The sequence below is a fragment of the Ranitomeya imitator genome, chromosome 1 (genome assembly GCF_032444005.1).
Source record: "Ranitomeya imitator isolate aRanImi1 chromosome 1, aRanImi1.pri, whole genome shotgun sequence".
NCBI lineage: Eukaryota > Metazoa > Chordata > Amphibia > Anura > Dendrobatidae > Ranitomeya > Ranitomeya imitator.
Genome location: NC_091282.1, coordinates 1,206,247,282 through 1,206,262,758, shown reverse-complemented (window position 1 = coordinate 1,206,262,758; position 15,477 = coordinate 1,206,247,282). Strand labels below are relative to the sequence as shown.

General features: G+C 41.8%; 1 protein-coding gene across 3 annotated transcripts in view; it reads left to right on the top strand.

The window, feature by feature from the left end:
* Positions 1–14,498, top strand: part of REEP1 (receptor accessory protein 1) — a 116,169-nt gene extending 101,671 nt beyond the window's left edge. For 2 of the 3 annotated variants that reach the window (XM_069744928.1, XM_069744930.1), the window contains one exon: positions 8,516–9,909. In XM_069744928.1, coding sequence (XP_069601029.1) covers positions 8,516–8,587 — 72 coding nt within the window. In that variant the 3' untranslated portion in view covers positions 8,588–9,909. Of the gene's footprint in view, positions 1–8,515 lie in introns of all 3 variants that reach the window. The other variant, XM_069744929.1, reaches the window with a different exon arrangement.
* Positions 14,499–15,477: the final 979 nt, after the last annotated feature.

The following is a 15,477-nucleotide window of genomic DNA, read 5'->3' as shown; positions in this document are numbered from 1 at the left end:
CTCTTTGGGGTGCAAAAGGTTTCTTTTTTGGGCTTCATTTTTTCTCCCTCATCTATGGAGATGGATCCGGTTAAGGTTCAGGCCATTCATGATTGGATTCAACCCACATCCGTGAAGAGCCTTCAGAAATTTTTGGGTTTTGCTAATTTTTATTGCCGTTTTATTTCATTGCTAACTTCTCTAGCGTGGTTAAACCCTTGACCGATTTGACGAAGAAAGGTGCTGATGTGGCGAATTGGTCCTCTGCGGCTGTCTCTGCCTTTCAGGAGCTTAAATGCCGATTTACTTCTGCTCCGGTGTTGCGCCAACCGGATGTTTCTCTTCCGTTTCAGGTTGAGATTGACGCTTCTGAGATTGGGGCAGGGGCCGTTTTGTCTCAGAGGGATTCTGTTGGTTCCTTGATGAAACCGTGTGCCTTCTTTTCCCGTAAGTTTTCACTTGCTGAACGCAGTGTAGCCCATTCACTATCCCCATCTATTCCCCAACCCCTGAAGATGGCTGGACCATGATTGTAAATACATCATTGTAAATACACACCTGTACTTTGCATCTCCCCCACCTCATTGTAGATTGTAAGCTCTCACGAGCAGGGTCGTCTTATTTTGCTTTAATTATTGTATTGTTAACGTTGTTACTTATGACTGTTGTGTTTGAAACTGTTCAACTGTAAAGCGCTGCGGAATATGTTGGCGCTATATAAATATAGATTATTATTATTATTATTAATTATGATGTCGGCAATCGAGAGTTGTTGGCTATGAAGTGGGCATTTGAGGAGTGGCGACATTGGCTTGAGGGAGCTAAGCACCGTATTGTGGTCTTGACCGATCATAAGAATCTGATTTACCTCGAGTCGGCCAAACGGCTGAATCCTAGACAGGCTCGATGGTCCTTGTTTTTTTTCCCGTTTTTATTTCGTGGTTTCGTATCTTCCGGGTTCTAAGAATATTAAGGCTGATGCCCTCTCTAGGAGTGTTTTGCCTGATTCTCCTGAGGTCCTTGAACCGGTCGGCATTCTGAAAGAAGGGGTGGTCCTTTCTGCCATTTCCCCTGATTTACGACGGGTTCTTCAGGAATTTCAGGCTGACAGACCTGACCGCTGTCCAGTGGGGAAACTGTTTGTTCCTGACAGATGGACTAGTAGAGTGATTTCTGAGGTTCACTGTTCTGTGTTGGCTGGTCATCCTGGTATTTTTGGTACTAGAGATTTGGTTGGTAGGTCCTTTTGGTGGCCTTCTTTGTCACGTGATGTGCGTTCTTTTGTGCAGTTCTGTGGGACTTGTGCGCGGGCCAAGCCTTGTTGTTCCCGTGCTAGTGGGTTGCTTTTGCCGGTCCCTGAGAAGCCTTGGACGCATATTTCTATGGATTTTATTTCTGATCTTCCGGTTTCCCAGAAGATGTCTGTTATCTGGGTTGTTTGTGACCGGTTCTCTAAGATGGTTCATTTGGTGCCTTTGCCTAAATTGCCTTCCTCTTCAGATTTGGTTCAGTTGTTTTTTCAGCATGTGGTTCGTTTGCATGGTATTCCGGAGAATATTGTGTCCGACAGAGGTTCCCAGTTTGTTTCTAGGTTTTGGCGGGCCTTTTGTGCTAGGCTGGGCATTGATTTGTCTTTTTCTTCTGCATTTCATCCCCGGAAAAATGGCCAGACCGAGCGAACTAATCAGACTTTGGAGACTTATTTTAGATGCTTTGTGTCTGCTGATCAGGATGATTGGGTGGCCTTCTTGCCATTGGCCGAGTTTGCCCTTAATAATCGGGCTAGTTCGGCTACTTTGGTTTCGCCTTTCTTTTGTAAATTTGGTTTTCATCCTCGTTTTTCTTCTGGGCAGGTTGAGCCTTCTGACTGTCCTGGTGTGGATTCTGTGGTTGGCAGGTTAGAGCAGATTTGGGCTCATGTGGTGGACAATTTGGTGTTGTCTCAGGTGGAGGCTCAACGTTTTGCTAACCGTCGTCGGTGTGTTGGTTCCCGGCTTCGGGTTGGGGATCTGGTCTGGTTGTCTTCCCGTCATGTTCCTATGAAGGTTTCTTCCCCTAAGTTTAAGTCTCGGTTTGTTGGTCCTTATAGGATTTCTGAGATTATTAATCCGGTGTTTTTTTTTTGATTGGCGGTTCCGGCCTCTTTTGCTATCCATAATGTCTTCCATAGATCTTTATTGCGGAAATATGTGGTGCCCGTTGTTCCTTCTGTTGATCCTCCGGCCCCTGTGTTGGTTGAAGGAGAGTTGGATTATGTGGTTGAAAAGATTTTGGATTCTCGTATTTCGAGGCTTCAATACCTTGTCAAATGGAAGGGTTATGGCCAGGAGGATAATTCTTGGGTTTTTGCCTCTGATGTCCATGCTGCTGATTTGGTCCGTGCCTTTCATCTGGATCGTCCTGATCGTCCTGGGGGCTCTGGTGAGGGTTCGGTGACCCCTCCTCAAGGGGGGGTACTGTTGTGAATTCTGCTTTTGGGTTCCCTCCGGTGGTTGTAGGTGGTAATGCAGTTGTCCCTGAGGGGCAGTCCTGGTCAGGTGTTTCTGCTGATTGCAGTTCTGACTGGGGTATTTAGGTGTGCAGGATTCATTAGTCCTTGCCAGTTGTCCATTGTCCTGGGAGGTTTTGGATCTTTGTCTGGTTCCTCCTGCCTGGCTGCCAAATCAGCAAAGATAAGTGTCTGTTTTTTAGTTTCTTTGGCACACATGCTGTGTGCATAATTATTCAGTGCTATTCATTTGTTTTCTCTTGTCCAGCTTAGATTGTGTCAGTGTTTTCTCAGTCTTGTTGGATTCTCAGGAGATGCAGATGTACGTTCCATGTCTTTAGTTAGATGGTGGAATTTTTTGTATTATCTGCTGTGGATATTTTTTGAAAAGGTTTTAATACTGACCGCTTAGTATTCTGTCCTATCCTTTCCTATCTAGCTAGAGTGGCCTCTTTTGCTAAATCCTGTTTCCTTCCTGCGTGTGTCTTTCCTCTACTACTCACAGTCAATATTTGTGGGGGGCTGCCTATCCTTTGGGGTTCTGCTCTGAGGCAAGGTAGAATTCCTATTTCTATCCATAGGGGAATTTACCTGTGTCGAGGTATCTAGGATTTGTTAGGCACACCCCACGGCTACTTCTAGTTGCGGTGTTAAGTTCAGGATTTGCAGTCAGTATAGTTTCCACCAACTCCAGAGAAAGTTTCATGCGGCTCCAAGGTCACCGGATCATAACATATTGCGCTGAGTTGTATCAAGCCTGTGTCATGGCCGATATTGCCGTGTAGTCCCAGCCTGTCTACTGAAATAAGTACGAGACGGCAGAATGTTTCCACAACCAAACCCTTCATGGTATCAGGTATAAATGATCCACTCTACGGATAAAAGCATGATGGCGTCGTCAATAGTCTGACTGCCTAGTGCACCTAGCAGAGTAACCACATCATTAGTAATAAGTGTGAAATGTAAGATCTAATACAGGGCAGGAATTCTTTAAAAAAAAAGATATTATTTGCAAGAATTCAGTCAAATGTGTGGCAGAAGTTTGGTCAATGCTAATTAAAGGGCAATTCAATCTGCAACTGAACAAACCAAAAAAAAGAAGGAAAACTGTCTGAAGGCGTCCATGTATTCTAAGTCCACAGGTGGAGCTTAACTAATGTGCAGGGCTTACATTGCTAGTTTTCCCAGTATAATGATCACTGGGGGTCCAACTTCTGGAAATCCTGAGAATAAAGAGGATGCAATTCTGCTTCATTTCTGTGTCCCCTTTCCAGTCCTTCTGCTCAGTACCGCTCCTGGCTACTCGCTGCATAGTGAATGAGGCCGACTGCAGTTCCATGCACAGCCTGGTAGCTGAGAGCGGCGCTGTGGAGTGACATATTGTGAAGGCAGCTAGGGATCCTGGACGGCTGGAGGCTTATTCTTATCTACTGACCTAAACCCTCTGATTAGAATAGAGGTTCACATACTTTTGGCCATACCACCCTATTCACTATCTCCTGGTGATTGGTCCATGTTTGGTCCATGCCCATATATGGGCGACTCTTCACATTCCAAGTTCCGGGACTCTTCACATTCCGTTGTTCCAGGATGCAGACGCCATCTTGCCACACTTCACCTGAGCCAGCTTATGTTAGGTTAATCATTGATTTCATCAGCCATTCTCTCCTTCACAGAAGATGGAATAAAATAAAAGCTTCATTTGTGGACGGGGATTTCAGCGAGTAGCGGCATTTTATCATTATAAGCATATCTCGCCCCTTCTGAATCCTCCCCGGGATTTATAGATTTTCCCTGGGAATTGGCTTCGCTGAGTTTGTTGCCACGAAACCCTTTATTACCTTTATCCCTGCAACACAGAATCTTCTCCCATCCATGGTTAGAAGCAGGAGATCCCAGCTATTCTCAGATATATAAATATATCGGGCAGTCTCTGTGCAATGGAAAACTATCCAAAAAATGGCTTGTATCCAGTTTGTATGTACATTTATTTAAAAAAAAAAGTATTATTTTTTCATATCACAATTTGCATAATTTTTTTTTATAATTTTGCAATTTTCACACTGGCCATTTTGAACGCCAATATTCAGACTGCCTAATGCGAAAAGCACAAAGTAATCGCATCAATAGTATTAGTAATAAATGATCTATTGTTTAAAATAATTACTTTTGTCTTCTTTTAAAGTAGCAAGCCAACATTAATAATCTTATATTGTTCACTCTTTGACTTATTTCCTGTTCTTTCAATGAGAGTTTTCAGCAACCTCATTATCATCAGAGGCAGTTTAACCATGACAGGCAACAGATTTATACATAGCTGATAACACAGTTTCCACCAATGACAATAGGCGATGTAATGGCTCCCTCGGCTGCCACACTCACTTTGACCTTTTGCACACATTTATTAGATGCTTCACTATGAAAGATAGGGGAGGAATCATTCAATTGCTGCTAATGTACATGTGAAAATTCTGAAATTATTGGGAGTCCCCCCCCCAAAAAAAAAAAAAAAAAAAAAAAAGTGGCCTGTGGGAAAATTGCAAGATTTCTAATTTTTCTTTTTAATAGAGATTGTAATATTGGGAAATAAAACCATTTAAAAATTAATAACACATAATATGCAACACAAAAACCCATAGATCATATTCTGATGAGACGTTGCCATTAAGGCACCCATACACATTAGTCTGTTGTTCCTGCCCGATGCATACAAGACCCCCGGACCCTTCCCTGAGATATGATGTCGGGGGACAGGAGTTGGAGAGTTGTCTCCTCTCTCCCGGCTGAGCTGAGTGCAGGTCGTCTGGTTTTTATTTTTTTAGATTATTCATATAAAATGTGGCATCTTTGTAAGTTTTCTCCATTTCTTTTTCACTTATTTTTACTTTATTCTGTGCAGTAAAAAAAATGGTATCCTGGACAGTTAGTCATCTGCAGTTAGTCATGGCATTTATATATCCATGTAACCTCTGCAGCCACTGACCATCCAGGCAGTCTACTAAGATAAGTGACATTATAGGGGGGATTCCTGCTCGGGGGCCTCTTACATTAGTCAGAATGGATCTGTCACACTGGAGGACTCCGCACACCATGAGTGAAGGACTAAATACCATAACGGCGAGTCCTCAGTGTGCGCTGTAGGCGAAAACCAGAACACAAAATACATTACATGGAGGTTACGTGTTTTATCTAGGTAAGGGATTTACCAAAAATGTAACAAATCCAACAGAACTCCTGCACCTGGTTCTGACAGATAGACAATAGATAGATAATAGATAAATAGATACTGTAGATAGATAAATAGATAGATAATAGATAGATAGATAATAGATAGATGATAGCTAGCTAGATAGATAGATAATAGATAATAGATAGATAATAGATAGATAGATAATAGATAGATAGATAATAGATAGATAATAGATAGATAATAGATAGATAGATAATAGATAGATAGATAATAGATAGATAATAGATAGATAATAGATAGATAGATAATAGATAGATAGATAGCTAGATAGATAGATAATAGATAGATAGATAATAGATAGATAGATAGATAGATAGATAATAGATAGATAGATAGATAATAGATAGATAGATAGATAATAGATAGATAGATAGATAGATAGATAGATAGATAGATAGATAATAGATAGATAGATAGATAATAGATAGATAGATAGATAATAGATAAATAGATAGATAGATAGATAGATAGATAGATAGATAGATAGATAGATACGAGGGGCGATCCAAAAGTAATGATAATCAATACTAAACACAATGAATATAGTCAAAAACATTTTTTATTTTTCTACATAGTCTCCTAACAAGTCTATACATTTAGTCCATCACTTTTCTAAACTTAGAATTCCCTTCGAAAAAAATTCTTGATCTTGACCCTCAAAAAAATCCCCAACAGCGGTTATCACGTTGCTATTGTCATCAAATGTCTTGCCCCGGAGGTGTTCCTTGAGCCGAGGAAAGAGAAAGAAGTCACTGGGGGCTAGATCTGGCTAATAGGGGGGGTGTTCCACTCGTTCAAAGCCCGCTTCTTGAATGGTAGCCATGGCAACTGCAGCTTTGTGAGCCGGCGCGTTATCTTGGTGAAACAACACTCCAGCCCGCAGTTTGCCGCGCCTTTTCTCCTTGATAGCCTCCCACAATCTTCTTATTTGTTCCGCGTAGTAGGAGCCCGTAGTAGTGGCTCCCTTCTCCAAATAGTCCACCATAATAATTCCTTCATCGTCCCAAAAAACGGACACCATAACCTTCCCTGCTGAGCTTGACACTTTGAATTTCTTCGGCGTCAGTTCGTCGGCTCATTTCCATGTCATCGATTGTTGTTTAGTTTCGGGATCAAAGTGGTGGATCCAGGTCTTGTCCATGGTCAAAAAACGTGACAAAAAATTTTCCTTGTCTGCTTGGAACTTTTCGAGATTTGCTATTGAAATGTCAACTCGTTTCTTCTTTTGCTCGTCGGTTAACATTTTTGGCACCCAACGCGTGGAGACCTTTCTCATATGCAATTCTTTTGCAAGGATTCTTTGAATATTGCCATATGAGATCCCTGTGACCTCAGCTACATGCCTGATAGTCACTCTTCGATCTGCCAATACAACTTCTTCAACTTTTTTCACGTTTTCTTCATTGAGGGACGTGGATGGGCGTCCTTCACGATGTTCATCTTCCGTCGATGTTCTTCCCAGCTTAAATTCCTTGGCCCAGCATGTAACTGTGGAATATGGAGGAGAAGAGTCCCCCAATGTTTCCACCAAGTCGCTGTGTATGTCTTTGGTAGTCATTTTTTTCAAGCAGAGGTATTTGATGACAGCTCTGAGCTCGTTTTTTTCCATTTTGATGTTCACTCCTCGGCAGTTCATATTCAAATGAATGTAGCTCCCGGGAATCGTGGTCTATTTAAGTGATTTTTTTTCCCTGGACTAGTGGGTACCTAAGAGAGAAGAAAACATTTTATTTTAATTTCTGTGTGCAATAGAAATAACCGATTATCATTACTTTTGGATCGCCCCTCGTAGATAGATAATTCTAGATTGTGAGCTCCATCAGGGACAGTGATGATAATGTGTGCAAAACTGTAAAGCGCTGCGGAATATGTTAGCGCTATATATATAAAAAAAAAAAGAAGAAAGATAATAGATAGATAGATAATAGATAGATGATAGATCGATAAATAGATAATAGATAGATGATAGATAGATAGATAGATAATAGATAGATGATAGATAATAACGATAGATAATAGATAGATAGATAGATAATAGATAGATGATAGATAATAGATAATAGATAGATGATAGATAATAGATGATAGATAATAGATAGATGATAGATAGATAGATAGATAGATAGATAATAGATAGATGATAGATAATAGATAGATGATAGATAATAGATGATAGATAATAGATAATAGATGATAGATAATAGATAATAGATAGATGATAGATAATAGATAATAGATGATAGATAGATAATAGATAGATGATAGATAATAGATAAATAGATAATAGATAGATATAGAGATAATTTATAGATGATAATGGATAGATATATAATAGATGATAATAGATAGATGATAGATAGACACAGGCTCAGACTGGCTGATAGGGGAACAGGGGAATCCCCCGGTGGGCCCCTGGACAGATCTGGGCCCCCAACCTAACTATATGGGCAGTACTTGTCATAATTCACATGATTCACACTGTACATAAAAAAGCAGCATCTCATCATTCATTAGCCAAACTACCCAGTTTATTTCTATATAGCGATATAGGTAAATTTGTGAACCAGGGTCGTGTAATATTTGTATGAAGGTGAAAAGTGGCCCCCAAGGTCAATGCTACTGGTGGGCCCTTGCCAACCGAGTCCAACACTGGATACATAGATAGATAATAGATAAATGATAGATAGATAATATATAGATAATAGATGATAAATAGATAATAGATAGATGATAAATAGATGATAGATAGTGAATATTGCATTATTGTATGAGTAATGTCGTTTCTTTTTGCTTTCCAGCCTCCTCCCAGAGTCCATAAACCTCGATTCAGGAAGAAAAGTATCTCTGCCTCTAATACGGACACTGCATGAATGCAGCCGCCATCAAGAACCACAGAATGTCTCTTCACTGCCTTAAAAAGAGCAATTCCTACCACGTGACAAGGTGGCGCTAGAGTTCGGACAAAACAAATAATCAGGCATGACTTTTCCCAGAATCCTTCACTTCCCCGCCATCCCCGTCAGTGTTCGGCTTCCCGTCCTCCGCTGCCCTGAAGCTGCAGACATTGGCATCTTGCTTGGGAGCCCTGCTTGGAAGTAGGATGTGGAAGCTGCCATGGTCCTGAGCAGTCCTGGCGCCCGTCCTCCTCCCAATGGCGCCCGTCCTCCTCCCGATGGCGTCCGTCCTCCTCCCGATGGCGTCCGTCCTCCTCCCGATGGCACCGTCCTCCTCCCGATGGCGCCCGTCCTCCTCCCGATGGCGCCCGTCCTCCTCCCGATGGCGCCCGTCCTCCTCCCGATGGCACCGTCCTCCTCCCGATGGCGCCCGTCCTCCTCCCGATGGTGCCCGTCCTCCTCCCTATGGCGCTTGTCCTCCTCCCGATGGCGCTTGTCCTCCTCCCGATGGCGCCCGTCCTCCTCCCGATGGCGCCCGTCCTCCTCCCGATGGCGCCCGTCCTCCTCCCTATGGCGCTTGTCCTCCTCCCGATAGCGCCCGTCCTCCTCCCTATGGCGCTTGTCCTCCTCCCGATGGCGCCCGTCCTCCTCCCGATGGTGCCCGTCCTCCTCCCGATGGCGCCCGTCCTCCTCCCGATGGCGCCCGTCCTCCTCCCGATGGCGCCCGTCCTCCTCCCGATGGCACCCATCATTTGGTATACTGATGACATTGACTAGCCTTGTGCTTGGCAGACTTCTCTCTACCTGCTACATGTTTTTTATGTATAAATTATGATTGTCTTTCTATGTTTCTGCTTCTCTGTATTTACCTTAGCGGATCAGTCTGAAATTAGTAGTCAGATCGGATGAACAGATGTCTTCAAGATAGTACATACTATGCTTTTCTTTCTTTTTTTTTGTCCAGAGACAGCGCCACTTTTGTCCAGTGGCTAGGTCCGGTATTGCAACTCAGCCCCATTTATTAGGAAAAGTGCTGAGAGATCGCTTCACTCCTACAATACAGCCGTAGTAGTTGAATGGACCGAAATTAGCCGTCTTATTTATCATCCTAAATGGGCTAATTGGCATAATAAACATTCGGACCCAACCGAGACTTTTCTGGAGACAATGGATAGATAAATGGGGTGGGAGTTAATAATGTAAATGTGATGGACCTCATCATATAATAATATTACAAACTTGTAATTTATATAATATTTAAAAGACGTCCTTCATGATTAAATGGAAAAATGACATTTTTATGGTTTGTTTTTCATAACTTTTTGGTTGTTTTTTCTTACAGTATCACTTGCAGTACCACTTTTCACCATCATAGCAGGCAACAATTTTCCATAGACATCTGTGCAACAGCGCCCCTCAATTCTAACACTTTGAGGCATCATTGGAGTTTTTGTTGTTTTTTTAATTTTTCAATAGGTAAAAGTGCTGCTTATGAAATAGATTATAAAATAGAAAACAAATTGCAATTAATAAAAATGAAAATGTCTCTGGGGAACAAAAATTTAACTTTTATTAGTTAAACTCAATTTTTAAGATCTTCCGGTATCTTACAAAAGGCTTCGGACGCACTGCTTTACCTTTTACTTTTCCACTTCTGGGATTCGGGAACGAACCTGAAGATTTTTTTCACATACAGCATACAAATGGCCCTTTTGGAAATTATGGAGGCATAGACTTAAAGGTGTATTCTCATCTCCAAGATCCTATCCCGATATGTTTCATAATATTAGCAAATACCTCCAATTGGAAATGTAGTATAGTTCTTCTGATTAGCGGTGTTGCTTTCCCAATGTTCAGGGCATTGCAGCAGCTGAGGTATCCATGGTTACAATCACTCATACAGTGACAGTTGTTAGAAGTCGTATCTAAGCTACTGCACATGGGGTAAGTGACATAGCTAATCAGAAGAACTATAGTATTTGATAATATTATGATTATTACACCTATTACATATTGGAATAGGTTACTGGAGATGGGAATATCCCTTTGAAGGGGTTGCACAGTTTAAGAAACCTATTTTATATGCCCCGTTGTGAAATTCGGAGTTGATAGAGGAGGGATTCTCATATTTTGGCGATAGTGGATATAGTTGACAGGGTGCGTCCATCATTGTAAGGCAGTGTGTAATTCTTCAGTTCTCCAGTGGGGGCGCTGCAGGGTAATTGAAAGCATATTAGGTTCCCCCACTGATCGCACGGGGTTCTATGATCCGAATATTGACAGCGGACCCTTGTAACAAGCAGGGGTCATCTGAAGACGATCGTCCCTTTAAATAGGTGGAGCTGCCTTGTAGAGAAGGTTGGCACGACCCCGTCCAGCGACCACAGCAGCCCTGAGGACCACCTCCTATCTGACGGCATCTGCAGCTCTTCTTTTGATTAGCTGGCCTGGCATGACGCCATCATCACGGGACTTATTAAACCACACCCATTTCACATCAGACCACGCCCCCAACCAGAGACCACCCCCCCATTCCAATCACCGATCAGGGCTCGATTAAGCATCCTAGTAGCCTCAGTACAGTATGAGTTAACTGAGAGTCTGTCAGTGAGCTCATTCCGACGGGACACTTTATAACTCTTGTCTTCCTTCTTCTGAGCTCCTCTCAGTGTCATGTGACCATAAAACAAGCTCTGAAGAAGGCAGATAAGGGTTATAAGCTCTCTGATGGATTTTCAGGTTTATTCGTTTCATAATTAAAAGAAAAACTGTGCAACATCATTAATGAAACTTGTTTAAAAATGTATGTAAACTTGGAGGAGCTGAGAAGAAAGACGTTAAGAGTTAGAAACGCTCCCGCCTGAGCGAGCTCACTGATGGATCCTCAGTTAACTCATTTTGCAGTCAAAATAGAGATAAAACTGTTAATGAAACCCAATTGCAAAGATGCTTTTTAGCCAAATAAACAGGCGTTTCGGTCATAAAATGCCCCTTGAGGTGTCCGTATCCTTTGATGAAAGTCCATGGTCGTTTTCTCTCTTTTTGTATGCCGCTTTCGATGTGGATATTTTTTTATTTTTTTTAGAGGATTTAGCAAGATGGAGAATTATAACTTTTTCATTTTACATTTCCAAATTTTTTTGTCAATTTCTGTCTCAAAAAGACTGAATGGAAAATAGACACAAAAATAGAAAAAAAACAAACAAACCCCAACAAAACATGGAAAAGAAAATCCACAGCAAATCCGCAAGGTGTGAACGAGCGCTTACTCCTACAAATGTCGGAAACTCATAAGAATATGTGTGCCGAATAACAAAAAGAATTAAAAAAAAATGTAAACAGATGCTTCATAAAAAAAACAAAAATCAAGATGCTATCAGAACCCCCAATATATTTAATGAGCGAGCAAAGATGTAACTGCCATAGTTGTCATCTGGTGCGCTGTCAATAAAGTTTATTTAAAGGAAGTGGTGACAATTTCTAATCTACTTTATTTTTATTTATTTTTTTATTATTATTTTTCTTTAAAAATCCGCCTATAAGTCTAGAACTAGAAGTCTCTCTGCTTCCACTAGGTGGCGCTAGAGTTCTAGTCCTCTTCCTATGTGAAGAGACATTTTCCTTACATCTATGTTTGCAGTATAAAGGGTAACTTTTACTCCTTGTGAAGAGTGACAAGACAGAGTGAGGAGACTTATAGGCCATGCATCCTCTTATAAGTCTAGAGCTAGAAGTCTGGCTGCTTCCACTAGGTGGCGCTAGAGTTCTAGTCCTCTTCCTATGTGAAGAGACATTTTCCTTACATCTATGTTTGCAGTATAAAGGGTAACTTTTACTCCTTGTGAAGAGTGACAAGACAGAGTGAGGAGACTTATAGGCCATGCATCCTCTTATAAGTCTAGAGCTAGAAGTCTGGCTGCTTCCACTAGGTGGCGCTAGAGTTCTAGTCCTCTTCCTATGTGAAGAGACATTTTCCTTACATCTATGTTTGCAGTATAAGGGGTAACGTTTACTCCTTGTGAAGAGTGACAAGACAGAGTGAGGAGACTTATAGGCCATGCATCCTCTTATAAGTCTAGAGCTAGAAGTCTGGCTGCTTCCACTAGGTGGCGCTAGAGTTCTAGTTCTCTTCCTATCTGAAGAGACAATTTGCTTACATCTTTGTTTGCAGTATAAGGGGTAATGTTTCTCCTTGTGAAGAGTGACAAGACAGAGTGAGGAGACTTATAGGCCATGCATCCTCTTATAAGTCTAGAACTAGAAGTCTCTCTGCTTCCACTAGGTGGCGCTAAAGTTCTAGTCCTCTTCCTATGTGAAGAGACATTTTCCTTACATCTATGTTTGCAGTATAAAGGGTAACTTTTACTCCTTGTGAAGAGTGACAAGACAGAGTGAGGAGACTTATAGGCCATGCATCCTCTTATAAGTCTAGAGCTAGAAGTCTGGCTGCTTCCACTAGGTGGCGCTAGAGTTCTAGTCCTCTTCCTATGTGAAGAGACATTTTCCTTACATCTATGTTTGCAGTATAAGGGGTAACGTTTACTCCTTGTGAAGAGTGACAAGACAGAGTGAGGAGACTTATAGGCCATGCATCCTCTTATAAGTCTAGAGCTAGAAGTCTGGCTGCTTCCACTAGGTGGCGCTAGAGTTCTAGTTCTCTTCCTATCTGAAGAGACAATTTGCTTACATCTTTGTTTGCAGTATAAGGGGTAATGTTTCTCCTTGTGAAGAGTGACAAGACCGAGTGAGGAGACTTATAGGCCATGCATCCTCTTATAAGTCTAGAACTAGAAGTCTCTCTGCTTCCACTAGGTGGCGCTAAAGTTCTAGTCCTCTTCCTATGTGAAGAGACATTTTCCTTACATCTGTTTGCAGTATAAAGGGTAACGTTTCTCCTTGTGAAGAGTGACAAGACAGAGTGAGGAGACGTATAGGCCATGCATCCTCTTATAAGTCTAGAAGTAGAAGTCTGGCTGCTTCCACTAGGTGGCACTAAAGTTCTAGTCCTCTTCCTATGTGAAGAGACATTTTCCTTACATCTATGTTTACAGTATATAGGTAACGTTTCTCCTTGTGAAAAGTGACAAGACAGAGTGAGGAGACTTATAGGCCATGCATCCTCTTATAAGTCTAGAACTGGAAGTCTGGCTGCTTCCGTTTCTCAGCCAGCATTAGTAATCAGATTGTTTTTTTTGTCCTTTTGATCCCAGAACCTTTGTAAAGCCCATGGGTGTAGCCCATCCACGTCTGTCCATCACCGTCACACACCGAGTGCCTCGTTCTTTCACTGTAACATAATATGGTGTCACTGTGACGTCTACCGTAACGGCCAGAATGTGCTCCTGTGGCCGAGCTCCGCACCAAGTGATCGCGATGCTGCACCCATAGTTGAGTGGAGCCACATCCGGCTTTCAAAAAAGTTGTCCGGGTGTACCAACATGGCTGCTTCACTCCAGAAAAAGCGCCACTTCTGTCTACGGGCGGTAACTGGTATTGCAGCTTAGCTGGTGAAAGGGGCTGTAATACCACTAACAACCTGTGGACAGGGGTGGCGCTATTTTTTCGGGAGAAATCAGACCCTTTGTATCACAGTCTTAGGATTAGCTCTGATCTCACTAATATTTATCATAAAAATATATATATAAAACTCGATTTTCTTTTTCCACTGATTTTAGTGCCCGGGTATCTGTGAGTTTCGCATCTTGTACTTTGTGTAAATGTATCTGGCAGGCCAGAGGAACTTTCTTTCCAAGTGTTACTGTTTATTTTGGGTGTATAATCGCATTGTCTGTGCTGCATGTTCATTTTTATTTTACTTTTTCTTTTAATTTATTTTTTTAAAGAGCCGTACGCACTTAAAAAATAAATACAGATGCTGAGCTCCTGACGAGAATGTGTTGGTGTGTTCCTTTAAAAAAAAAAAAAAAAATCTTAATCTTGAAAAAGTGTCTGGTTTAGAAAAACTTTCTTTAAATGAATTCTTATTAAAAGGGGGTTGTCTAGAACCCCAACTTCTTGAATAAAATCAGAAAAAAAAGCATACTTACTAGCGTCGCTCCAAACTCTGCCCCCCCCAGCAATCTCTGCATATTGTTTATCTAACATGAACGCTGCAGCCGATCAATGGACATTGATTGACTGCAGCGGTCACATCATGCCATAAACAATGTCACAAAGTCACTGTGTCCTTTTAGTTGTAATCCTGTCTGTGATGATAATGAGACTGCTGAAAAAATGTTTGATGAAACAGAAAGCATGAGCCTAGTATTATTCATAGCTGTCACCATATTTAGGGACAATATGGCCGTCTCTATATTTGGGGCATAGTGACTATCGCTGTATTTTGGGGTACCATAGCCGTCACTGTATTTGGGGATGCCCCAATGATCAGCTTATTATCAGGGGCTCTTCGGAGCAGACAATACTTAAAAAAAAAAAAGAAAACACGCGACGACCACAGTATAAATCTAGATAACACAAGTCTGCCCGACGATCGTAACCGACACCAGGTGGCGCTCTTTCATTTAGAAAAAAAGTTTGTAAGGTCGGGTTCACACTTGCGTTTGGCTGGTCTGCGTACTTCCTCCCTTAAGCTCCGCCTACTTCCGCATGCGTCCTGCGTACCTATCTTGAACACAGGATGCATGTGGAAGTAGGAGGAGCTTAAGGGAGGAAGTATGCAGCCATACGCAGACTAGCCACTCGCAAAGACCACTTTAGGATAGGGGATAGCTGAAAGGAGTCGTCTGAAGTTTGTAAATGGTTAAAATTACAAAGTGCTTGTAAAAGCAACCAATTTTGCTCGCCTCCATTAAGAAGGAAGTGTAATTCTTTAGTTCACTGCTCATTGCCCGTGTTCCCCTGCG